Source organism: Poecilia reticulata, chromosome 2, assembly GCF_904066995.2.
Source record: "Poecilia reticulata chromosome 2, P_reticulata-male-v2, whole genome shotgun sequence".
In the NCBI taxonomy this organism is placed as follows: domain Eukaryota; kingdom Metazoa; phylum Chordata; class Actinopteri; order Cyprinodontiformes; family Poeciliidae; genus Poecilia; species Poecilia reticulata.
This window is the reverse complement of record NC_088831.1, coordinates 13,781,698-13,808,479: the sequence shown is the minus strand read 5'-3', so window position 1 is coordinate 13,808,479 and position 26,782 is coordinate 13,781,698. Positions and strand designations below refer to the sequence as shown.

At 38.6% G+C, this 26,782-nt stretch overlaps 1 protein-coding gene across 8 annotated transcripts; it reads right to left on the bottom strand.

The window, feature by feature from the left end:
* Positions 1 to 730: 730 nt before the first annotated feature.
* Positions 731 to 26,506, bottom strand: LOC103457860 (NLR family CARD domain-containing protein 3-like). Of its 8 annotated transcripts, XM_081612903.1 has the most exons (10): positions 26,404 to 26,505; positions 25,062 to 25,214; positions 24,837 to 24,992; positions 22,671 to 22,708; positions 22,184 to 22,465; positions 16,462 to 18,202; positions 12,232 to 12,411; positions 9,017 to 9,190; positions 2,140 to 2,292; positions 731 to 1,622 (listed from the first exon to the last, which is right to left on the bottom strand). In XM_081612903.1, exons 4-10 carry the CDS (start codon positions 22,699 to 22,701, stop codon positions 1,598 to 1,600), a joined length of 2,586 nt encoding a protein of 861 aa, XP_081469029.1. In that variant the 5' UTR covers positions 22,702 to 22,708; positions 24,837 to 24,992; positions 25,062 to 25,214; positions 26,404 to 26,505; the 3' UTR covers positions 731 to 1,597. The 8 variants fall into 8 exon arrangements, 7 of the variants coding, with proteins under 7 accessions (XP_081469029.1, XP_081469023.1, XP_081469032.1 ...); XM_081612897.1 differs by having other exon boundaries at positions 24,837 to 25,214; XM_081612906.1 differs by lacking the exon at positions 12,232 to 12,411 and having other exon boundaries at positions 24,837 to 25,214; positions 26,404 to 26,506.
* Positions 26,507 to 26,782: the final 276 nt, after the last annotated feature.

The following is a 26,782-nucleotide window of genomic DNA, read 5'->3' as shown; positions in this document are numbered from 1 at the left end:
CGCAACTACACATTATTCAGCTGGAAAACATAGACCGGCGCCCCCCCCCCCTCAGGGTGAAGGAGCAACGCTCACACCACTGACTTTTAACAGCAGACAGTCGCTCCCCTCTCTTGCAGGTACTGTGTACCCCCTTACTTTTAACCCTGATCAGATCCCTGCGGCCCAACAAACACATTTTTCATACCATAGCTTTTTTCATACCATAGCTACAGCGCTTCAGACTCGCTTCATTCAGAGCAGCGAGATCTTATGGTTAGATAACCGCCAGTAAGGAGAGGCCCGGAGCTCCGGGTTTATGCCCTCTGGTGGCTAAACGTGGTGACTTCAATTACGATGAAGCTGGAAAAATCATACATACGCTTCCTGTGGGATCTTTCAAAATGAAACACCGGAAAGTATTATAATAGTACTTTTATAGTTTGAAGCAATTTAAGAAGTTGGAGGAAAAACAACATCGATTAAGTGGTTCCCATGTGTTTTATTTAAACACCTTCAGGATGAATAACACAAAACAAACTTCTAACTTAATTAAACACTTTAAAAAGCTCAGATCAACATCACAGGATGTTTCTGTTTTTACTAAATAAAGCTGTAAAAGTAAAGATGAAAACTTTAAAATATATTTATTTCTTTGTTTTCTGAATACAATAATCTACATGTCAGACGATTAAAATAAAGGTGCAGTTACTATATTTGTATGCAGATAAATGAAAAGAAAAAACAAAGAAAATTATTAAAAACTTTTATTGGCCATGAATCCACATCACATTAGAATAAATATGAAAACAAATAACATGAACCAATCAGCACATTATCCCAGTGATTCTCTGAGGTCTGAATAAATCAGTAAAATCACAGTAAAGAGCCTAATGTGATACCTAAAGTTCTCTAGAAAACACAAAACATGAAATATGGAGTTAAAAAGTTAATGACCGAAACAAACTGAGAAATATTAAAGAATCAATGACTATGATGCAAAACTTAATTAGAGATTTCAGAATGACTATAAAAAGAAAAAAATATGTCAAATCTTTATTGTTTTTCAGATAAAATGCTGGATGTTCCTGAAAACTGCTCTAACATCAGAGTTTCTGTGGGACATCCAGTGGGACAACTGGTTAAACTGGTTTCTGTGATGGAAGCTGAAGTTTCTCTGCAGTTTCCAGTAAAGCATCTTTTATCTGGGAGCTTTGAGGAACATTTTGATGTCAGCAGAAGAAGAAGCAGCAGAGAAAAGAGGTTTGAAGTGTCTTTCATGATTCAGAGCTGAACTGAAAATGATTCCCATGTTTCCATTCTATGATCATTTCTGGTTCCAGGATGAAAATGAATCAGAGAAAAAAGATCAACTTTCCAGTTGAATCCAGTTCAGATCAAAACTCCATGAAGCCTCTAAATGGAGCCCAGTTTGAATCGGATCTTTATTGATCCAAAGAGACAAACAATATCAGACACTAAATGACAGACATGAAAAAATAAACAGGAGGAACATCTTGGAGGTCAGAGGTCATCATCATGATCCAGTCAGAGTCTCTTTAGACTGAAAGTGATGAAGGTTCAACCTCTGAGATCAGCAGGACACAGAGACCGTTCTCTACAGGAACACATCTCCCGCCCACCTGCAGAGAGAAGAAGGATGGAGAGATCAGATCAGTGAGTGTTTCCAGCCTCTCCAGCAGCAGTCAGTGACGCAGCACATCCAGTAGATGGTTTCCAGGCTGCAGTCAGACTGATCTCAGAGCTGTGACCAAGATGAACCTGATCAGTTGTTTCCTGTTGAACTGAGAGAACAAACAGATCTGAGATCAGATCTGCTGCTGCCACAGTTTGATGAATGAGGACCACTGTCTCTAGACATGTTGGACGGCTGGACGCTGGAGTCCAGCTGGACTTCCTGGAGACATGGACACAGCAACAACACTCATCTTCACATAAACCCAAACACAGGAACACAACAAGCTGCTGCTCCTCTGATTGGCTGATTGCTGTCTCTGTGTCCAATCAGGAAGCCTGAACCATTCTCCTCCCACTGAGAAGCTGCAACTTTACTGGGAAAACTGGAGCTTTGCTCTGATGCTAACTGGGTTTAGTTCAATATGCTGACAGCAGCTGGACTCACTACAAACATTTACTTACTGTAAAGTCTCTACAAGATCCTTCAGCTGCTGAACATCTGAATCCTCCAGGTTGTTGTTTCTCAGGTCCAGTTCTGTCAGATGGAGACTGTTGGACTTCAAAGCTGAGGCCAGAAAATCACAGCTGATCTTTGACAAACTGCAGTCCATCAACCTGAATAAAGAATAAAAGATGAGCTGAAGCCAACAGGATGCAGGTGAACCAGTTAATCCAACAGAACCAGTTAAAGATTCTCATAAATATTAAAGCCAACAAGCTGCTGCTTCAATAAAGACCTGCTGACTTCAGAACCAGAACCAGAACCTGGTACTGGGTCCAGGCTCTGATCAAAGTGTTGAAGCATCTTCTTCTTCTTCTTCTTTTCTATTATGGCGGATTGCAAGCAACTTTAAGGTGCATACCGCCACCTACTGTGCATGAGTGTGTAGCAGCATTTCTCTACATCTTTTAAATTCTATTTATTAATCTTGTGTTTTTAAGAAATGTAAATAGTGCTTTCCTTAGTCTATAAATATCTTTTATGTTTCCTTCATTTCCTAATATTCCTTTGAGACTCCATTCTTGTCCTGTCCTTCTGACTATTCTTTTCAAATATTCCCTTTCGGATTCATATATTCTACAGTTCATTAATACGTGTTCTACATTTTCTTTCTCCCCACATCCTTCACATTTATCATTATTTTTCTTCCCTATTAAATATAAGGTGTCATTTAAATAGGTATGACCTACTCTTAGTCTGGTCATGATTATTTCTTCCCTTCTGTTTCTCTCGTTAATATTTGTTATTTGTACTGATTTTTGGACTTTATATAGTCTTCTCCCTTTTTTCCTTCATTCCATCTTTTTTGCCATTCTTCTATTTCTTTATTTTTGATGCATGATTTCCCTTCCCCTTTCCCAAAAGGAATTCTAATTGTTATTGCCATTTCTAAGGCCCTTTTTGCTAATTTGTCTGCTTTTTCGTTTCCTTTAACCCCTTCATGAGCTGGTACCCAGCAAAACCGGACATCGGTACCACCTCTATATAGTCTAAATAAACTATGTATTGTTTCTAATACTAGATCTTTTCTATTATTTCCTTCTCCCTGGATGCTTTCTAATACTGCTTTAGAATCTGAACATATCACCACCCTGTCTGGGCGAACCTCCTCTATCCATTGTAAGCTTAATATAACTGCCATCATTTCTGCAGTGAAAACAGATAGGTGGTCTGATATTCTTTTGGAGATGTTAATTTCAAACTCGGGTATATTAATTCCTATTCCCACACATCCTTTGGAATTTTTTGATCCGTCTGAGTAGATTTCAAGGTAGTTATAATATGTTTCCCTTAAATATACATTAGTCTTTACACCTATTTCATTTAACTTCCAGTCTCTTTTCATTTTAAGAATTGTCATGTCTACATTAGTTTCAGGAAATATCCATGGGGGAATAACACTAATTGGATTAATTTGAGCTATTTCCTTATCCTCTAGTCCGTATTTTTTGGTTAGTTTATTAATCATCCATCCGAATCCATTACTCTGGAACTTTGTATATTCCCAACAGTTTTTTATTATATTTGATGTTATGTTTTCATCTCCATTACTTTTGATTTTCATCCAATATACTAAGGCTAATTTTGTTCTTCTCATTTCTAGCGGGGTTTCTCCAGTTTCTATTAGAAGAGCATTAATAGGTGTCGTTTTAACCGCTCCTGTACATATACGTAAAGCCCTACTTTGAAGTCTGTCTATCTTTTGAAGTGTTGTTTTAGCTGCTGCTCTATATATGAAACTGCCATAATCAATTATTGTTCTCATAAGAGCCCTATATATGTTTAATAATGACTCTTTGTCTGCACCCCAGTTATTTCCAGCCACAGCCTTAAGTAAATTTATGATCTTCTTACATTTAGTTTCTAGCTTTTCTATATGTATTTTCCATGTATAGGACTTATCTATCCATAGTCCTAAGTATTTAAAGTCTTTAACTCTTTCTATAGGTTGTCCGTATAATGTTAGTGTTCCTGCATCTATGTTTCTTTTATTTGTGATAACCATAAAGCAGGACTTGCTTGTTGATAGTTTGAAGCCCCATTCATATGACCATTTTTCTACTTTCTTAATTGCTTTTTTAATTTTTTCTACTACGAACTTTACGTTTTTTCCTCTCATCCATATGGCTCCATCATCTGCGTATAATGCAGAATTTATGCATTTATCAGTGTCAGAAAAGATATCATTGATCATTATATTAAATAATATTGGGCTGATTGCACTTCCTTGCGGAATCCCATTCTCCACATTAAGCTCTTTTGAGTAATCGTTTCCGATCTTAACTTTTATTTTCCTATCCCTCAGAAAGTCTGCTACCCAGTTGAACATCTTTCCACCAATCCCCATCTGTTTGATTTTTATAAGTAATCCTTCTTTCCACAGTGAGTCGTATGCTTTTTCTATATCAAAGAATACTATAATCATTATTTCCTTCATTTTCAGAGCTTTCTCCATGTCATTACATACTCTGGCTAGGGCATCCATAGTTGATCTTCCTGTTCTAAAGCCACACTGGTATCCATTTATTAGTTTTTTATGTTCCAAAAAATATCCTAATCTATTAACTATTATTTTCTCCATCCATTTACTTAAATGCGAGGTTAAAGCTATTGGTCTATAGTTATTAGGGCTAGTAGGGTCTTTCCCTGGTTTATTAAATGGAAGTATTATTGCCCTTTTCCAGCTATTTGGTATTAGACCTTCGTTCCATATTCTATTAAATAGTTGTAATATTAATTTCAATGTTACTTCTGGTATTTGTTGAAACATAATATAGCATAGTTGATCCTCCCCTGGTGCTGAGTTTCCTGTCCCTTTTAGTACCGTTTTCATTTCCTTCATGGTTATATTCATGTCTAGTGATGACTTGCATTTCTGACATTTTTCTAATATATTTTTATACTTTCCTAATTTTTGTATTTTCTGCTGTCTATGAGTGTTTGTAAGATGCTCTCCACTGTGTACTGCAGCAAAAGTCTCCCCTAATAGTTCTGCTTTATCTTTATTTAACACTAATGTATCTTGTCCTCGTACTAATGCTGGTATTTTAACTTCGTTTCTTTTCCCCGTCATTTTCTTAAACATTGACCAGACATTCTGTAATTTAATTTCTGGGCCTATTGAGGAACAATATTCTCTCCATGTTTTCTTTTTAGCTCCTTTAATAGTTCTCCGCGCTATTGCTCTTTTCTTTTTATAATCAATTAGGTTTTCGGTTGTTAAATTTTTCTGTAGTATTCTAAATGCTTTGTTACGTTCTTTAATTGCTGTACTGCACTCATCATTCCACCAGGGAACTACTTTTTTCTTACCTTTGATTTTGATTTTTGGTATGCTGAGATTTGCAGCATTTAGGATGTGTTCTGTTATCTGTTTTGTGCATTCCTCAATGTTATTATTTAATGCAATCTTGTGGCTGGTTTTTTCACAATTATTTTTGAATTTTTCCCAGTTAGCTTTTTTAAAGCACCATCTTGTAATTATGAATTCTTGTTGCCTATTTATATCGTCATTAATTAATGTGCTTACTGGAAAGTGATCACTGCCTAGTGTAGTCTCTCTGTGAATATCCCATTCACATGCACTAACAAGACAGTTGGTTATTAATGTAATATCTAGACATGACATTGTATTTTTGTATATATTTATTCTTATATCCTTTCCATTATTTAGACAGACCAGTGACCTTTCATCCATCATTTCTTCAATTATGCTACCGTTGTGATTTGTTTTCTTGCTACCCCATAGCCTATTATGTGCGTTAAAGTCACCACACCATAGTTCTCTTTTATTTATATTTCCTGCAATTTCTGTAAATATTTTCTTATTCAGACTTTTACAAGGGTTGTAATAATTTATACATGTAATATTTCCATACTTTCTTAGTTTGAATAGTTCTATATTTACACATTCTATATCTTTATTTATTATGTTTCTCTTGTATGCTATTCCATCCTTAATTAGGGTGGCACATCCACCTCCACTACCTTTACTTCTGTCCTGTCTTTCTACATTATATCCTGGGATTTTAAATTCTAGATTAGGTTTCAGCCATGTTTCTTGTATACATATTATGTCTGGAATTATTTCTAAATCATAAATATATTTTTTAAGTTCTTGTCCATTGGTAATTAAACTTCTAGCATTCCATTGAAGAATATGAATACTTATTATGAGAGTTTATTCCTGGGTGTTCTCTGTCGTTTCTGTGGCACTTAAGATGGTGTGAATCTGGTCTGCTTGAATTTCTTTCATATCTAGGAATCTTCCTGCCGCTGTTACAATTGCTTTTATTTTATCACTTTTCTTCTTCATTTGCACTGTGACATTAATAATGTGGCACATAAATGCAATAAAGTTTTCTTTTTTCACCACCATTGAGTTTTCATCCACTTTACATTTGTGTGAACATGTTTTTTGAATAATTGTTGTTGGCGCTAAGCTTTGTCTTTGCTCCTTCTGCCCTTGATTTGAACTCCAAATTGTGTTTCTTTGTTCCGTTTCTCCTGTTCTAATTTCTTTTGGGTCATTTTTCCTAGCTCTTTTTAAGGCTTCTGCGTATGAGACTCTTTCTGTTATTTTGATTCTTTGAGCTTCTTTAGCTTCCTTTTGTATTTTGCATCCTCCATATGCTGCACTATGTTCTCCTCCACAGTTACAGCATTTGATTTTAGCTTCTTTTCCACATTTTCCATATTCGTGTGGCCCTCCGCATCTTGCACACCTGGGTTTTCCTTTACAATCTTTTGCGATGTGTCCTATTCTTTGGCAAGCGAAGCATCTGAGAGGTTTTGGGATGTATTCTCTGACTTTGTAATTTAAGTATCCTAGTTGAATATTTTCTGGCATGAGGTTTTCAAATTGTAGAATTACTGCCATTGTATCTTTAAGTTCTCCATCTCTTTTACTTTTAATCCTGGTGGCATCTGTTAACTTTCCTCCTTTAATTTCTTTTTTCAACTCCTCCATTGATATTTCTGTTGGGACTCCTGATATCACTCCCCTCAGCCTTGCTAGGGACCCTGGAATATGTGCTTTAATTCTCTCCCCCATCAAGTTTTCCATTTTGATTATTTTTTGTTGTTGAGTTTCATTGCTAGCATAGATTAGCACTCTTTTGTTACTCATGATTCTAGCCGTTTTAATTTTTCCTATCTCTTTCTCTATTGCTCTAGTCAGTTTAATTGGGTGGATAAATCCTCCTTCTTGCTTAAATTCCACTATTGCCTTAAATTCCACTTCTCTATTCCAGTTATTCTTTTCTCTTGAACTCGTGCTGTCGTTAGTTTTTGTCTTTTTATTGGTTTCTTCTCTGGCTTCGCTTTCTTCCGACCAACTTCTTTCCCTTTCTTGTCTTTTCCTAAGTGTTCTTTTCATTCTTGCTGACCTTGATATTACCCATTCCATTTCATTACCACTATTCCCTCCTGAAGTAGAAGCCATGCTGCTACAGTCAATGCACAGTTTATGCAATCCGCCAAATCGCTCCTACCGTCTTCGTTTGTTTGTTTGCTTGTTAGTTTGTTGCTTCCGTCCGTCCGTCATGTGACTCCCCACCGATCCAAAATCAGTGTCTTTTAGCGCCGCCAACGTGTTGAAGCATCAATCATTGATTATTGATTTGTTCCTGTCAGATTCCAGGAGCTGGAATTCACTTTTCTAAACTGGGTTGAATGACCTTTGACCTGTTTTACCTGAGAGGGATTTCTACACACTGGGGGTCTGAATGCTGCCCTGTTCTGACCTCAGATCAGCAGGTTCAACTCAGTTACACAGAGGGACTAAATTAAACTCTGGATCCAAGTCCAGGAACAAAGTCAGAAAATATTTATTAGAACAGAAGATATGAACTTTGATTTATGATCATTTATATATACCGTATTTTCCGGACTATCAGCCGCTACTTTTTCCTACGCACGGTGCGGCTTTTCTGTGAATTTTTTTAAACCACCAGTGGGCTCTTTAGCAGGAAGTGAATCATTGGAAGTCAAAATTGGAAATCAAAGAAGAAGGTGCTAATTTTCATTTTGAGCAGTGTTTCTCAACCCTGGTCCTCACTGCCCCCCTGCTCTGCATGTTTTAGATGTGCCTCTATTCCAGAACATCTGATTCAAATGATTGAATGACCATCAAGTACTGCAGAAGCCTGTTAATCACCTGGAGATACAATTCAGGTGTGTGGCAGAAGGGAAATACGTAAAACATGCAGGAGAGGGGGGCAGTGAGGACCAGGGTTGAGAAACACTGATTTAGAACAAGAACATTCTAGCAGCAGGTACGACGGAGAAATGTTTTCAAACTCATATGACGCTGCTTTTAAGTTGAGGGCTATTGATCTGACACTACAGGAGGGAAATAGAGAAGCTGCACGTAAGCTCGGCCTGAACGAAACCATGGTTCAGCTTTGAAGACGGAGCGCTGCGTATATCCAGCAGTTATTAGGGCGCAGCCCTCTGCTGGGTCCTTATGGAAAAAATAGAGCGGCTAGATACCAGCGGCTTATATATGTACGTTTCCAGTTTTCTTTAAAAAATTTGTAGGTGCAGCTTATAGTATGGTGCGCTCTATAGTCTGGAACAGGGGTGGGCAAACTTGGTCCTCGAGGGCCCGTCTCCTGCAACTTTTAGATGCATCTCCAATTCAACACACCTGAGTCAAATAATGAGGTCGTTAGCAGGACTCTGGAGAACTTGACTGCACTTAGGAGTTGATTGGGCTGTTGGATTCAAGTGTGTTGGACCAGGGAGACATCCAAGAGTTGCAGGACACTGGCCCTGCAACTCTGGAAAATACAGTAATTATTCACAGAAATATCAATAATTATATAATTAAAATACTCCAATATCTCCAGTCTGCAGCCTTCAGTCTGTAGAAAACCACAGAGCTCCTTCAGTCCAGAATCTCCCAGGTTGGTGGTGATCAGGTCCAGTCCTGTCAGATGGGTCGGTTTGGACTTCAGAGCTGAGAACAGAGAAGTCCAGCTGGTTTCTGACAAACTGCAGCCAAACAATCTGAATAAAGAATAAAAGATGAGCTGAAGCCAACAAGATGCAGTTAAAACTGAAATAAGAACAAATAAATAATGTAGAAAAATGTAGAAAATTAATTTCCCTGAATGTAAATGAAACATGATGAACTGATTCTAACATCTGATCCAGTCAAACTGGTTTAAAGAGTCCAAGCCAGAGCAGAACCAGAACATTTGATCAAAAAACAAACTCAAAGTTTTTCTAAAAGTTTCTCAGGATCTTAAACTCAGTCGGATGTTTTTTCTCTCTCCATGTTTCCTTACAGTCTCAGTATCAGCTGACTGCTCTGTACCATCATTTATCATCAGATATTTTATGTCTCCAGTTTTTGTTAATTAATCTATTAATGATATTTTTCTTGCTGGTTGTATTTTAACTGCAGCTCATTGCTAAGTATGACAGATATAAACGGTTTATTTCAATCCATCTAATTCAGAGTTTTACAACATCCATTACAGCTCAGATTCTGAAAGTTGATCATTTTCTCATTTTGTGGTGATTCAGTTCCTGAACTATCAACTAGAAAATATTGAGTTTTTTCTCTGTCAGATTGATTTGGGTCATTTAGTTCAAGTTCTGAATCCTTCATCAGAGACGCTGCAGAAATGGGAACATTATCATAAAGGAACAACCTGATTGTGAAGATGAGTCATTTTTAAATCTATTTTCCAGGTGAACCACATGAGAATGATTTCAGTAACTGCTGAAGCTTGTTGCACACAAAGCTTTACAAAGGTAAGATCTCATTTCCTGTCCTACAAAATAAGAGCTGAATCAAGATGTTTGAACTAAATGACTTTAACACCATAAACTTCACAAAGTCAGTATTTACTGCAGGACTGTTAATTAATGATCTTTATATTATTTCTGTCTCCTTCATGTCCAGGAACTCTGCCAGTAGACTGTGGTCATCCTGATAGAGTCTGACTGTCAGAACTAACTCAGATTTCCTCTGGAAGCTGCTCTCAGTGGTTTGGAGGACGACTGACTTGTAATTTGCTCCATCAGTGGAATTGACACTAAAATGGAAACTCATCACCTGCTTCCATGTTGTTTTGCTTCCTGCCAACATAAAACTCCTGCATGAGCTGCAGCTCCATATGAGCAGGCAGTCAAGTCCCCAGAAAGCTTCCCTGTTTCTAGGAACCATTTCATCCAGAGTTGGTCGACTTTCTCTGTCAGACTGTGAACCTTTAGTCTGAGCATGTGCAGAACCTCTCCTAACACACCTGGTCCACATTCATGTGCTGCAGTCTCTGCTGGTTCTGATGTCTGGACCAGAAAACTCATGTCCTGAAGAACCTGCAGCCTGTTGAGCTCAGAGAAAAACTCAGTGGTCTGGATTTTTTTCAGACGAAGCTGAAGTTGGTTTCTGATTGAAGCTTCTGACTCAGGAAATGGATAAAAGGCAATTCCACCTAATTTTTCACCACCTTCAGCATCTTTCAAATACAACACCTATTTAAACCTGATTAATATCAACTAATAGCAGAATATTTAAAACTAAGTGTGGTATTGGTGAAATCTTGAGGTGATTTATGGAACTTCAGTAAAGGGTGATTTCATTCTCTTTTTGTATCTGGACCACATGAGAACTGAAATCCTTATCAGAAATGTCCATAATTTTGCTGTTATATCCAGTTTTAGTTTTTTGTTTTCTTTCATAAAAGATGCTGAAGGCAGTGAAACATTAGGTGGAATCGCCCTTTTGCCATTTCCTGAATCAGAAACTGCAAACTCAATCCAATTTCACCTTAGTTTTTTTTGTTCAGTGTTTGCTCCATTTAATGTCTCTCTTATTCTTCATGCCAATGGCTTTGATCTAATATTTAGTAAAAAAAAATCCTGATCCACCCTGAATTGAATCTTTAGGTCTTCAGATGAAAAGTCCTTTACTTTAAATTTTGATCAACTCATTTTAGCATGAGCTGGCATAGCATTAGGTAGCATAGCTTTAGATAGCATAGCTTTAGGTAGCATAGCCTTAGCTAGCATAGCCTTGCTCTCTCTCTCAGCAGCTTGATTGAGATTTATTCTGTTTTCTGCTGATTATTTGTTTGTAGTTTCAGTTTAAAGTTTCCAGTTTAGTGACCATCAGACTTTATTGATCCAGTAATTTAACTGTAAAGTTGGGCTGTTGTTTTAATAAATTGTGATGTAAAGAGAAGCTGTGTGTGTTTCTTCTTCATGTGTTCAGTGTTTGCTGATTGAGACGCCAGAGCTCAGATTCTCTCCTTCATTCTTTGCTCTATAACAGCTCAGCTCATCCAGGTTGCTGCTCATAGAACAATAACCTACATAGACTGAAGGCTTTGGCTGCTGGTTCCTGATAATCAGCTGGAGACCCGACTTGGTAACTGGATCAGAACCACTCAGTTTATTCATTAATGGCCTTCGGTTCTTCTTAAAGCTGCTGAAAGACAATGGAGGCCATTATTTCCTAAGGAGATGTGACCTGATGAAGCTTCATCACAGAGACGAGGCTCCAACCCACTGACCAAGAGGACGGTTCCTCTCTGACCCGGCCCAACAGAACCACAGCTTCAGGACAAAGTGAGGAACCTGCTGCTGCTGCAAACCTCACTGTCATTCAGTTCATCTAGATTTGCTTTTCTACAATCAGTCATTTCTTAAATGTTTCATTAATGATGATTTGAACTGGTCAGTGTTTGTGGCTCGACTGGAGGATCAACATTTCATTCTGGATGTAAAGATGAGAATCAGAAATAAAACAATCTGAATCTTTACCAACCAAACTGAAACATCTCCATCATTAATTAACTTCATTTGAATTACTTACTCATTTTGTTCATCAAAAAAAATTTAAAAACTGAAAAACAAAGTTCAATCTCAGTCTGAAACAAGAAAATTATTAATTTGTAAAGTAAAATGCTTTTTAGGATTTTATTCTGACATTTAAACAGGTTGTTTTAAAAGAATACATATAAGAATTAAATTATTAATTAAACTAAGGATTAAAGTATCAATAAATGATTTTTATTGGGTAAATAGAGAAAACAAACCTCAGAATCTTCACTTTACTGACTGAACTCTCAAGAATCTCAAGCAGAAGCTTCATAGCAGAGTCTCCAACTTTATCTAGGTTGATCTCACTTATTTCCACTTCAGTCAGATCTGGGTTGGACTTCAGAGCTGAAGCCACAACTTCACATTCAACCTTTCTGAGCCTACAGCCACCAAGTCTGTAATGAGAGAAGAAATAAATTCAGTTCTAATGAAATCAATCTTAATCATAAACAGATAAAGTATAACAGTCTGATCTTCAGTTTACTGAGTTTGACCCGACAGAGAGTCTGTGCAGTTCCTGACTAAAGTCCAGGTTCTGGTTCTGGTCCAGGCTTCATGTCCTCAGACCTTCAGCTCAGTCAGATGTTGAAGATCTTCTATCATCTGTGAAGGAAAGTTCAGTTTCTCTGCAGCATCAGAGCCTCAAAGGAGCTGCAGCAGCTGATGAAGAGGCTGACTGAGCTGAATGAAGGAAACTACTGGAGATGATGGAGAGGAGGAGGAACTGCTCACAGCTCTGACTCACACTGACTTGGACTAGACCGTTTGGCTCCTTGAGATCTTCCACCAAGCAGGAAGTGAGTTATAAATGAAGTGAGCAGAGCAGGAAGTCCAGCCTGCTGTGGACCTCTAGCATCTCTGGGTTTGTTTAGTCCATATCTGCTGCTGCAGCATCTAGAATCCTCCTCATCATTAATAATAGTAGTATATTCTATAGAAACGTGGCTCCCAGCAGCAGCTTATTAAATGCTGCCACAGAGGAAACTGGGAGCAGACCAGACACATGATGCTCCCAGTTGTGTCTCCATTCATCTGCTGGATTTGATGCTTTAACAAAGTAGAAAGTGGACAGTCGTCAACCTGCTCCAGCTAAAAGCTTCAGATTGGCTTCGGATTCAGATTAATGTGGATTATCAGATACAACAGGAATGGCTCTGTGGCCCTGGCTGAACCCTCAGCTCCACTGTGCTGTTTTTATTGAGCCATCAGACACAAAGAACAATAGGGGAGGAACTATTAAAGGCACCAGATCTGACGATGAGCTGCTAACGATGAGCTGCTAACGCTAACTGACCCGGAATCAGCCGACCTAATCTCCTCTCTGTACTCAGGACATTCAGCCTTAATCTGGTTCTTTTATTTAACTATGAACAGTCACTAAGGCCACCTCCATTGATGTGGTGTTTGGGGGGGCAGCATCGGCGCCTCCAGTTCGCCTCCTGCTGCGGCGTGGCCAGTTTCCACACCAGGTCTTGATCTTTTTAGTGTGAATTGCTATAGGCACTATTGACTTCCACTTTTCTGGTTGCTCCATAAATTTTGTCGTGCTTCTTCTCCTGCATATTTTGTGCTATTTTCACCATTTAACTTTTATACTATGCAGCTTGAGCTCCCAATGCCGGCTATATTTCTTGGTGTTCATAACCTTAATACTTTTTGTATTCAGCTTTTTATGAATTTTATTACATTTTTTTCCCCATGGGGGAAACACCTCCATCCTGTGGCAGATTTCAGAATTACAATGTAAAATGTCTGTGTTTCACAGTGGATGTTTCAGGTTCTGCCTATTAATGAAAATCAATCATCCAGCTTCAGGGCTGTCATGGAGGACACAAGGCAGCGGCCATTTTGAAGTTGGGCAGTTTAACTGCTTTTATGCTGTTTAACACCTGGGAATAATCTGAACTTTTGACATTGCTTTTATTGTGCTGCATGTATCATGTTTTTTGTATTCACCGTGCTAAACAATGCCTCCAAACAAATGTTGATATCTCAGAAACCATGAAAGTTTTGGATTTCATTCACCCACCGTTTTTAATCAGAAGGAATAGAGGAACGTTTCTGTCCTTTTCAAATTTTAGGTTTTACATGTTTCTTTTTTTCCATCCATCCATCCATCCATTTTCTTGCACCCTTGTCCCTCAGTGGGGTCAGGGGGATTGCTGGTGCCTATCTGCAGCTAACGTTTCGGGCGAGAGGCGGGGTTACCCTGGACAGGTCGCCAGTCTGTTGCAGGGCAACACAGAGATACACAACCATGCACACACACACACACACACTCATATCTAAGGGCAATTTGGAGAGGCCAATTAACAGTCACGTTTTTGGACTGTGGGAGGAAACCGGAGTACCCAGAGAAAACACACGCATGCACAGAGAGAACATGCAAACTCCATGCAGAAAGACCGGGAATCGAACCCAGACCCTTCTTGCTGCAAGGCAACAGCTTTACCAACTGCGCCACTGTGCAGCCCGTTTCTTTTTTTCTTTTAATTATTATTATTATTTTTTATTTTTTTACATTGCATGGAATATATTACTGTAATGCTAGTGGTAGCCTATTTGTTATCATTAGTATTTTAGCTAATTTTGGCTTTTATCTGGGTTTTTCAAACTGCATGGACCATTTCTGACATTTCTGCAAAGATTAAGCAGTTTGCTTTAAACGCTTTTGCCATTTTCACCAAAGCATTCAGCATTGAGCATTCAATATTCACACTTGCATTTTCATAGGAAATGCACACTTTCTAGTTTAACTTGTATTTTCTATGTTCTTAAAGCAGTTTCTCATATTAATTTTTTACGGCCTTTTTGATTCTTTATATAACTATTTATTTGGGCTGACATTGTTTTTCTTTTGTTGTATTAGGTTCAAGGTTGTCACATTTATTAATGTGCCTTGGTAATGTAATGTTTATCAGAAAGATTAGTGGAGCTGCTAATAGAAAATTAGCTTGATAGCGACCTGGAACGGTCCAGTTCAACAGGAAACTGAGTTTAAACTTTTAATGAGTTGTTTCTCATGGTTGGCTCTTTATATTTCTGAGGTGTTTTTGGTTTCAAAACGTCATGTTTGATAACGTTTGATAACAATAATTAAAACTTTTCAATGTTTGATATTGTCAAGCAAAATGGTTCTACGTCAGGCTACATAGCTGCTACTTCGATGAGTTGCTAAATGTTGTAGTTGGAGATATGTTGTTTGCTCCTGAGCAGAATCATTTTGTGGCTAAAACAAACATTATTTTTACATCAACTCCTAAGTTACATGAAACTTCTGTTAAAATCATTTGAAGGCTCAGAATCAGTCCAGTATCGGTACCAGTCCACATTTTTTGGGGAGAAAGACTCATCTGGTATAAATTAAATTTTTAGCTATTGGAGTTATGCTTAAGAGAAATTTATTTAATCTAATTTATTTAATAGAATTTATTTAATCAAAGAATGTCATGAAAGTGTGTGTGTAGGGCTACACCGATTTGAGTTTTCTGGCTGATTTCTGGTTACTGATATTTAAAAAGCTTGACCTGTCGATTTTGATTTTGGCCAATATGATTTTTTTTGTCTGAAATGTTGCTAAATACAGCAAGAAAGTCACAGAGTTGCAACAGTGGGGTGAATCTTGTTAACTGTAAATGTTCAGACCTGACCTGGTTGGTCTATCAGTCAAACCTCTCACTGCAAAGCAGAAGAGGACAGAGGCTGATTTATGCTGACGAAGATAAGATTAGGGGATAAGATGGGCTTCACATGTAAGTATTGGCCAATCACGATCCCCCAAAATTAAGAAAATCGGCTCCCAGAAATCAACTGGTCGATAAATCAGTTGGCCAATAAATGTTTCCTATATTATACATGTCTATAATGTAAACAGCACTGCCAGAGATGCATTAAGTTTATAGCAGGTGTGTGAATGACCTATTGATCGGACTGCTGATTGCAGCCAGACCACATTGTTAACAGGGATAGAGGGCCCCAAAACCAAATTTGGCTTAGGGCCCCATGGAGGCTTGGGCTGGCCCTGTCTGGAAGGAAACAAATAAGGAAATTCATCCAATGGAGAGACTGATTTGCATTAAGACTTGCTGCTGACAAAAATATATTGGAAGAAATTAAACGTCTACTTGAACTTGGTGCCAAACATATGATCAATGTAATTACCTCTTTTTATTGTGAAGGTACTCACTTTGGGTTTTACTATTATCATTTAATTGTTCAACTAGATGCTCTGCAATTTTTGTTAGTGGGGGTCTGAATGGTCAATGTATTTATATTTCTAAAACTGCACAAACGACAAAATATAAAGTAAAAAAAAAGAAATAGTCCAAAGGATGAAGGAAGTAGTTAAAGACAAAAACACCCAGAATCAACTTGAAGAAAAAAGAAGAAACAGGAGGACAATAGTGCTGAATCAGCATTAAAACAATAAAAACATCTGGACTCACCGAGCCTTTCTGCAGTTCCTCACAGCTGGAACCAGTCTCAGTCGTCCACCTGCTGATGTGTTATACTTCTCCAGGTCCAACTCATCCACAACCTCTGACATCTGCAGCATGAAGGCCAGAGCTGAACAGTCAGTCATTGAGAGCTCCTTCCCTGAATCCAGCAGCCGTTGGATCTCCTTAGTAAATGAGAGGTCGTTCATCTCCACCAGACAGTAGAAAATGTTGATGCTTCTGTCAGGAGAGATTCTACCAGTGTTCATCTTCTTCAGGTTGGTGATGATTCTCTGGATGGTTTCTGAACTGTTCTCTGTCTGACCCAGCAGATCTTCTAAGAGTCTCTGGTTGGACTCCACAGTGAGACCATGAAGGAAGCGGACAAACAGATCTAGGTGGCCATTTTTACTCCAGAGGGATTTCTCCATGACTTTCTTCATGAATTCACCCAAAGAAATGAAAAAATAATATTTCCCCAGCAAACTCTTGATCACTTTTGTTTTTCTCCAGGTGGTGAAGCAGTGGAGCATGTAGACTGCAGCCAGAAACTCCTGGATGCTCAGATGAACAAAGGAGTAGACAGAGATGTTGTGCCTTCCTCTTTCCCTTTTAAACATTTGAGTGAAAACTCCTGAGAACAACGAAGCATCTTTGATGTTGATGCCGCAACGTTTGAGGTCTTTGTCATAGAATATCAGATTTCCCTTCAGCAGCTGATCAAAAGCCAGTTTTCCTAGAGACTCAATCAACTTCCTGTTGTCTGGATCTTCAGCGTTTCCACTATACTTGTCCTCCTTAATTGTGAGTTGAACCAACAGGAACTCTATGTACATCTCAGTCAGGGTCTTGGGCAGCTCTCCTCCCTCTCTGGTCTTCATCACATTATCCAGAACATTAGCAGTGATCCAGCAGAAGACTGGAATGTGACACATAATGTGGAGACTTTTTGATTTCTGGATGTGGGAGATGATCCTGTGGGCCTTATCATCATCATTTATGAATTTCTTCCTGAAGTACTCCTCCTTCTGGGGGTCAGTGAACCCTCTGACCTCTGTTACCATGCCAACACACTGAGCAGGGATCTGATTGGCTGCTGCAGGTCGTGTGGTTATCCAGAGGAAAGCAGAAAGAAGCAAATTTCCCCTGATGATGTTTGTCACCAGAACATCCACTGAGCTGGACTCTGTAACATCAGTCAGGATCTCCTTGTTCTGGAAGTCCAGATTAAGTCGACTCTCATCCAAGCCATCAAAGATGAACAGAACCTGGAACATTTCAAAGCTGCTGATTCCTTTGGTTTTAGAAAATAATTTGTGAATCAGTCCTAATAAGCTGAACTTTTCTTCTTTCAGCAAATTCAGCTCTTTGAAAGTGAATGGAAAAATGAAATCAATGTCCTGGTTGGTTTTGCCTTCAGCCCAGTCCAGAGTGAACTTCTGTGTTAACAGTGTTTTCCCAATGCCAGCTACTCCCATGGTCATCACTGTTCTGATTGGTTGATCTCTTCCAGGTGGGACTTTAAAGATGTCTTCTCTTCTGATTGTTTCTTGTTTCCTGGATGCCGTTTCAATCTTTCTGACCTCGTGTTCCTGGTTGACCTCTCTAGTTAACCCCTCTGTGATGTGGAGCTCTGTGTAGATCTGGTCCAGAACGGCTTCACTTCCATATTCAGCGACGCCTTCACAGAGACCTTGGAATTTCATCTTCAGATACTCTTTAAGCTCCTGTTGACACCGAATATCAAAATCTGAAAACATAGAAAACATACAAGAGGAGACACTTCAGCTAAATATAAGGAATACAATTATTTTTGATATTGACATTGGGAATTTTTTTCTTTTGTGTTCCCTTGCAATACTTTTGCGTTCTCTCTCAAAACCTTTGCGTCCCCTCACAAAAGGTTTTGTGTTCCCTCGCAATAATCTACTGATCAGTTCATGCAGCATAATTGATTACTGTAAGCCTTTCTTATGGCGGCCGCCATACTTTCTGCTTTAATACAAGGTTAAGTAAGGTTGTTCCATGAATGTTAATATCTCCTTGTGAAATATCTGATGTTTTATATATTTTTTCTTTAGTACAGAAAGGCACAACAAACCTATAATATAAACAGAAACTTTCTGTAAGTAGGAAAGAAATAAAAATACAACCAAACTATTTGGACTATTTCTGAGTTATTATCGCAGGTAATCAGTCCCCTGCTCTGTTCTTCGCAGGAGGAGGACGCACTTTCTCTGTCTCAGTGACCTCCCTATCTTCCCTGCTCAGCGTCTGTGTCCTGTGTTTTCAGTCTTTCTTTCTGAATAGCTTACAAAGTTGCAAATTATGGATCTGGTCAGCTGGTCTCTCAACGCAATTGATAAAATTTTTTCCACTGGGAAACCCGGTAAAGGGGAACTCTCGTGTCCCGACGGGACATTCTTCGCAGGATTTACGATGGATTCTACATGAAAGTGGAAGACCGTATGTCTGACGATGCTGTCAGTCGAGGATATTGAAGGTCTGTACATGATTGGATTTATGTTAACAGGTTTTCTGCTTGTTGGAATTGGTTGATACCAACTCCAACAATCGGAGTTGGTATCAACCATCTTACCGGAAATTTTGGAAGATACCGGCGGCAGTTTTGGCAACTTTGAGGCTGCTGGGTAAGGTTGATGGGATCTGCAGAGCGATCAACACTCAGACTGAGATTATACGAGAGCTGAGCCGCAGACTGGGTGTGATCCTGGAACAGGAGCTTGGCCAAGCAGCGGATCTCGGACTCAGAGTGAATATGGTGTGACCTTGGAGAACGTTGTACACTCGGATCAGGTGGAAGACCCTAAATTCGGCTGTTTGGATTTGCCACTGAGAAGCACCTGCGAGACTTTCAAGGAAGGCATTAAATGAATGTCAGCCTGACCTAAACAAATTATTGCTATCGGAATCTGGCTCCCCAGGCTGGCCAGCTATCCTCCTCTGGTTATGTCTAAAGAAGGCTCTGTTCTGCTGCCCCCCACCTCCCTGAACATCTGTGGCCCTGAACTGTTTACGCTGTGTGTGAACCCGACACTATATTCACAGACAATCATGAGCAAATGATTGTCTGTGCTTCAGTTATGGTTCATGGTCTGACACACACATTACTCACATAAGACCCATATGCACATCATACTCCTTCTCGTACCCGGCTTGTTTTGTCTATATGTGTTTATATGTGCTTAAGTGCTGAGGTGTTTTTCTTCATCTCAAGCTCTGCCCTGCAAAGAGCAGAGTGTGAGATAGGCCGTTTTCCCTCTCCTTACCTTACCTGATGTTTTTTCTTATTTTTTCTATTTCCTCCTGCAAGGGCAGCGCCCTCTATCACCAGTTGTGTTTTATAATAAAACATGTTTATTATTAACTCTTTGGGGCAAAAAAAAACTGATTGAAAGTCAATTTATTCACTGCATGTTTAAGTCCGTTAAGTCTAAGATGGAACAGCCCTGACAGCAGCCCTTTAAACCATTCAAACTACGAACACAACAGAGACACAATTAGATGACTTATTACCCCAATATTAACTCAGAAATAGTCCAAATAATTTGGATGCATTTTTATTTCTTTCCTGCTTACGGAACGTTTCTATTTATATCATAGGTTTGTTGTGCCTTTCTATCCTAAAGAAAAAGATAAAACGTCATGTGGCATTCAGTGGTTTGACCATACAATTCATTTTGTTTGTTGCCAACAACGCCACCTAGGGTTATCACCCAGGAATTAACGGTAAAAGGACACAGGTCCGGTTTTGCAATCAGCAAGAGACGGGTTAAGTCAATAATAATTTATTATCACAAAAGAATAAAAATACCTGTACATGAACAAAAGAAAACTCACAAAATAAATCCAACTAGGCTTACCGGTGGGTCCTGGATGAAAGGCTCCAAAACAAAGAAATCAAAACAAACACCTATGAAGTCACTCACTCTTTGAAATACCCTCCACCTATTTGTGTTAATCACTGCACAACCACACCAAAACGGACGCCGCATCCAGGTCCGAGCGCACCACCGGCGGTCCTCTAAGGAAAAAAAAAAAATTGTTAAAATACAGGCAGTAAAAGAGATATATATAAAATATGAGTGTAAATAAAATAATAAAGAGTTCTTGTGCTCGACAGGGCCGAAACGGAGCGCGCAGCCGCTCCTTGTTCTGGTCTTCGCGGGGGGCGTGTCCCACACACCGGCCTCTTTTGACCGCCAAGTAAGCTGTGACTCAGTCCGGGCAAAGCAACAGCGTTAAATGTGTGGCGATCAGTTGAGATTCCTAAATAATAAAAACAATTTAAAACGAAGAAATAAACAAGATTCAGTGACAAACAAGATTTGTCACTGAATCCACTACCGATCAGGCCAAGCTCTTCTCACTTGCACCCAAATGGGAACGCTCACAAATGTTGGCACTTATTGCAGGAACCACTCCACTCACGATCAAACGTGGAGGTAAATACGCCCGTAAGTTTCTGCTGATAAAAGGCTCTATAACCACAATGTACAAGCAGTTGTAAATACGCAGGCAGCCAACCTCACCTGTACTCGGTAGTGATGGACCATCTGAATCCAGGCTTCAAGGCTCGTGCCGAGTAAAAAGGGGGCGTGTCCAAAGAAGCCCCGCTTCAAGGCTTGCGTTGTCTTGCTGAAAACTTTCAGCTGCTGAGAAATGCAGCAGCTGAAAATGTAACAAATGTTGCAATTTTGGTCCCAATCAAAATGAGTTTAGTGGAATATCAGGTGTGGAAAAGAGCATTAAGATCAAAGTTTTACAAATGTCCTATTGCATATTTTCTTAGCCCTCCCCTGTTTTTCTATCTAGCCTTTTGGCTTTGAACGTATTAATCGTCTGTCCTGTAAAAAGCTGACACTACTGACCACCTTTCTATGATTGCATATGTTCATCACTTATGGAAGATTTACAGCATGGTTATCTAAATATATTCCAGATTTTAATTTGTCGCTCTGAAAAACAGGAAGCAATAAAGAGAGAAATGATGCAGCTGTGCTCAGAGTTCTGTCGGAGCTGCAGTTTGCACATACATGAAAGACCAAACTACATAACATTAGCTATTTTTCATTTGGATTTAAAGTAAATAAATCAAGTTCATGTGTGGTTATTGGTTTACATATTTTGACTGCATTGCCTAAATTTATAAAGTTGCACGGTTAAAAAAAATAAAGTGCCAGAATTTATTTGTATAGAAAAATAATCAGCTGATCTGAGTCTTTATTATTATGTTTAGGCCAGCAATTAATTTCACAAAGGCAAACTGAAATATTTGGGTTTATTTTAGTCCATCACAACGAGAACCTTGAGGTTCTCCATTGCTGAGTGTCGCTGAAAACATCAGAGGAGAGTTAACCACAGCTGCTGCTCATTTAAAAGTAAATCTACAGAAACATTCATTTTATCTCCGTTTTTGTACACAAGCTGCACAAAATGATCTTGTGGAGCGTCATTCCGGGTGAAAACAATCCCATCATAATCCATGTTTACCCATCAAGTTTTAAAACTTAACATATCACATATTCAGTTGCTGGAAGAAGAATCCATATTGTGTCATCAAACATCAAGCAGATTAATATATTTAACTTTTTCTCTGCTACAAGTTTTGAAATCAGAAAATATTTGAAAGGGACAAATTTATTTATCAATTACAGTTGACTCAAAAGTAAAGGCTGTAAAAGCAGCTTTAATGAACTGTGTGTCTCACCTGGACCAAAGCAGTCAGAGGACAATCCCAGCTGGTTGGACAGAGTCGGATCTATGTGATGAAGACGTTTGATCATCAGTCTGCAGGCTCTCTGTCCCTTTTTCATCACAGCATCTATGGTGTCGCGGGCCTTGTCTGCTCTGATTGGGTTCTTCTGCAGTATTTCCTCTATCTCCAAGTAATTAAAAACCCCATCTGATAGAAGGTCATCAAGGAGCTGTTTCAGGATTTCCTCAGAAACTCTCTCCACAAACTTAACTCGAACATCTGAAAGTTTTTTCTCTGTAGGCAGAAACAGATTCATTCAATCTGACGTCTGAGAGAAAAACATGATGATTATCAACTATTCATGTTGCTCCATCCAGAGATTCAGAGTCTGTCGATCAGCTCCTCAGGTCTAAACCTGTTGTTGTGTTTCTGCCTCATATCTGAGTGACGACCACTGATTCTGTATTTTGATGCTTCGTTTCTGCTTCTGATCACTTACCGAAATCCTGCTGGACTTCCTGCTGTGCCATCTTTTATCTGGAAAACATGAGGATTCTTTATGTTTTTATTTCATAAACACTCTAATTTGCTCTTAAGAAGTTGGAAAGGAACCTAAACATACTAGATTAAACATGGAAAAAACTAATTTAAAAACAGACTTAAACCCCACCAGAAAAACATACTATGAAAGCTGTAATATGTTTTATATAAACTGACTACATAAAAACAATTAAATCTGAGACAATTTATCACGCTTTACTTCATTAGGGGTTCTAAGTGCAGTAAGCTCTCACTAGTCTAGCCCCTTAAAGTTCTTTGCATGTGACACAGTTCTTCAAGAAAGAAGCCTTGAATCCGGCGGTTATGTTTAAGTCTTTATGGGACTTAATAAAAGGAAATAAAAATGATTTGTTTCAAAATAGATCAAAAGAGTGTAACTCTCAAGATGCCAAACTTCTTCAAGGAGGAAGTGCTTCCATCCTTTATTAACTAATTAGTCAAAAAGCCAATCAAAAGGCACCACGCAATCAGCTTAAACAAGATATAATTACAGATGCTCATCTTTTTTCAAATAGAGTAACAAATGAAAAACAACATATTGTATGAAGTTTCTAAAATGTATATATGGCTCCTACAGGGACAATGTTTCTTTAAGTATCAGTGCAGACTGTCAGTCATTCTAGGATCTGATTTCCTTCAGGCTGAAATGAAAATATCTAAATCCTGCTTCTTGTTATCTGACTGTAATGTGTTGCTCCTATCACTAGGTGGCAGCATCAGCTGCAGAAAGCTCCTCCTGTTTAGCATCTTTGTGATCCTGGATCTCTGGAGTGACATGGCTTTATACGGTCACTGCAGAATGACCGTATGACCGGTTCTGATTAGAATCAGCTGGTTCTAATCAGAACCGGTTCTGATTGGACATTATTGGGTTTAAAGGACAGTATGAAACAGAACTGAAGCCTTAGGAAGATCGTCCTTCATTAAAATCTTCTCTGTGGTCTTTGTCTCACTGTGATGCTGTAATAAATATGATCATGTTTTAACAACATGAGTTTTACGAGGTTATGGTTTTGAACGTCCATCCTGGGTTCTCAGATGGAAAAACTTAATTATTGCATGTTAAATTTGGGTCCAAAAAGTTGATTTTAAGTTCATAAATATTATGAATCAAATCAACATTAAACCATCTAACATAAAAGATAGTAATCTTAATCCAATGGGGATGGGCTCGTGGGGAGACATTTCAGTATCTAAAACTAATAGAAAACATTTAAGCAGCCAATTTGCATACTGGATGTGGAATGTTGGATGTTAATGAGTAGTAAATATTGTGCTAATTATCAGTATTGAACCAAAGAAAGCAAGGCAGATGCAAGCCTTTAAAATTTTAATGCTATTTCTGGGTCAAATAGTCTCAAAAAATTGCATCAGCAGCTGCGCAGGGGGGCCCAAACAAAATTTTTTGTCAGGGGCCCAAGATCCTGGCAGCGCCCCTGGACGGGACAAATCTGACATTTTTAATTAGATGTTTTTATTATGTTTTCTTGTAAAGTCAAAATGAAAAAAAAAAAAGACATTTGATCCAAAATGGCCGACTTTCTGCTGTGTGTGGTAAGCGGGTCCAGTAGTCATTTTTTAAGGTTCTGATGGTTTAATGTTTTAACTCAGTTCAGGTCTAAATAACAGCAGTGGAGATTTTTAAATTCTCTAGGCGGCGCTGTGTTGTTATTTCACCATAATCACTTATTATTGATCAATAATTGATTGAAATGATCAGCTGTCCTCTGTCACTACAGACTGATTCAATCTAGATTTTCTACTGATCAAAGCCCAGAGAAATCCTCTCAGATCAATAAATTATTTACTTCATATTGAAATATTTTCCATCCACCAACCAGAACCCAGATTATCTCAGCCGGCCCACAAACACTCAGAACCTACTGGTACCAGTTTGACTCCACTATGAAACTAGGAGCAAACTCAGCTGGTTGTCTGGGTTACAGATGAAAACTCAAAGAAAATCAGAGATCCTGGTTGAAATCAGGTGCTGCAGCTCTGCATCATAACCAGAACCAGGCCCAGTTCTGGTTCTGGTTCTGTCCAGCAGCTCAAAGAGAGAAAACCAGTCAGGACTGGAAACCAGTAGAAAGTTAAAACCCACCTGATCAGATCTTTGCTTCTCCTTCTGTTCACACAAACCAAGTCGGAGCGAACTGGAGAACTGGACCTGAGTCTCCAGAACTCACCACACCTCAACCACCTGAGGCTCCGCCCCCTCTGACAGCAGACGTGTGTTCACCTGTTCCGTTCTGAGCGTCTGAAGAGGAGAGAGGCGAGTCCAATGGAATCCAGATAGAAAGATAAGGTAACATGGAGGGAGGCTCACATGGCTGGTTCTGATTAGGACGGGTTGTTGGGTTTTGGACAATGATCCGGTCTATAGATGAAGTCCAGAGAGGAATGAACACCAGACAGCCTGATCAGATGGTTGGTCCTGCTGCAGCAGAAATCCTCTCTGGAACAGGAACTCTCACTCTCACTGAAAATACACAACCAGAAACCTAAAAATATGTGGCTGATTGTTCATTAAACAGGGATTTTTATTAATTTATTTAACGTACTCGTGTTGTTCAATGTTGATATGAAGGTAGCTTTCTGTGATGATTCTCACATGAACCTCACTCATTCATTCATGAACATTAAGCCCTTAAGCTTTGGGCTCCTTTAGTCTGGAGGGTTTAAGTTGCAACAAGTTTGAACATGCAGTAGGCGTTTACTGGAAGATGTTTGTGAGTTTCTGTCTCTGCTGTTGAGAAATGTTTCCTCGTTGCCTAAGTTTGCTCATTTAGTTTTTTTGAAAACTAAATGACTCACTACTGGTGACTGGTTCTGGTTCAGATCAGGAGAATAAAATAACAATGAAATATAACATCTAAAAATGAGACATCAGAGAATTAACAGGTTGTTTGTTTTCTTTCAATGTGAGACTAATGGTACTTTTATTTTATTTTGAAAACCAGTGTTGCGCTGCTCAGCCAGTGGCGTTTGCTTCATTCGAGATGCCAGCCAGCTAATTTAAAGTTCACTGCTTAGAAGAGAATAAAACGGATGAATTGAAGAGTGAAGAAAAAGCCTGAAGGTTCAGTTTCACAGCTTCAGGATTCAGGACAGAAATCACAGTTTATACTGGAAGTTATTATTATAATTCCACACATTACACACAAACACAAAGATTCATACATATGTTCAGAAATATATAAAGTAGTTAGAGAAAACTATTAAGTTTTATGTTTCTTTAGTTCTTACTGCCCTCTGGTGGTGAACTATTGTAACCACAGATATTCGTCATATTAATCAGATGATTTGTTTGGTCTTTTTTGTTCTTATTTTCACTTTTATCAAGTCAAGAAAAAACCTTACATTAATGTTGTAAATAATAGTGACTAAGTGAAGAGAAAACTAAACTAACTTCAGTAAAAATCGTCCCATAAGGACTAACAATGCTCCACAGCGCCTGTTTAACCATGAACGATACTATTTTCAACACATGTATGTATTAGCAATGTTTCATGTAGCATAAGAGCAGCTAAATATCTGCTAACATAGTTCCATCACCTTTAAACAAAGATTAACTGCTCCAAAACACAATATTTTAAAAGAACAGTAATTGAACTATCACTATTATGCTTAAAATACACTTACTGAACACAGAAAATAAAACTTCATACCTTCTCCCACGGAATCCAAACAGAAAGAGCGACGGAGAGCGGGAAAACCTTCAGAGATTACAATGGTAATGTCGTCCTTTGGGGAAGAGGAAGAGGAAGAGAGGAGGGGTGGGGGGCAATATTTCATCATTTGAAATACTAAGTAAACCAAAGAGCCTCTTGTTTCTCCAGAGATTCAGGTTGCAGATCCTGATATTGCAGATGGAAAATGTGATTCTATCTCAATACAGCAGCTAAAAGTGCAGCACTATCATTTTTAATTCATTGTTAAAGTACAAGTGTGAAAGTAAAAAAATAATCCACCACTGAATATTAACAAAATACATTTTGTTAATATTGTCTTAAGTTTGTAATAAAGACTTTTTAACTCATAAAAAAA

Excerpts from the sequence above, each read along its gene's own strand:
- LOC103457860 (XM_081612897.1), bottom strand. The coding sequence starts at position 22,701 with ATGGCACAGCAGGAAGTCCAGCAGGATTTCG. Across the intron at positions 22,466-22,670 it reads GGAAGTCCAGCAGGATTTCG|AGAAAAAACTTTCAGATGTT; the intron begins GTAAGTGATCAG and ends TTCTGCCTACAG. Across the intron at positions 2,293-9,016 it reads TGCAGACTGGAGATATTGGA|GTTGATGGACTGCAGTTTGT; the intron begins GTATTTTAATTA and ends TTCTTTATTCAG.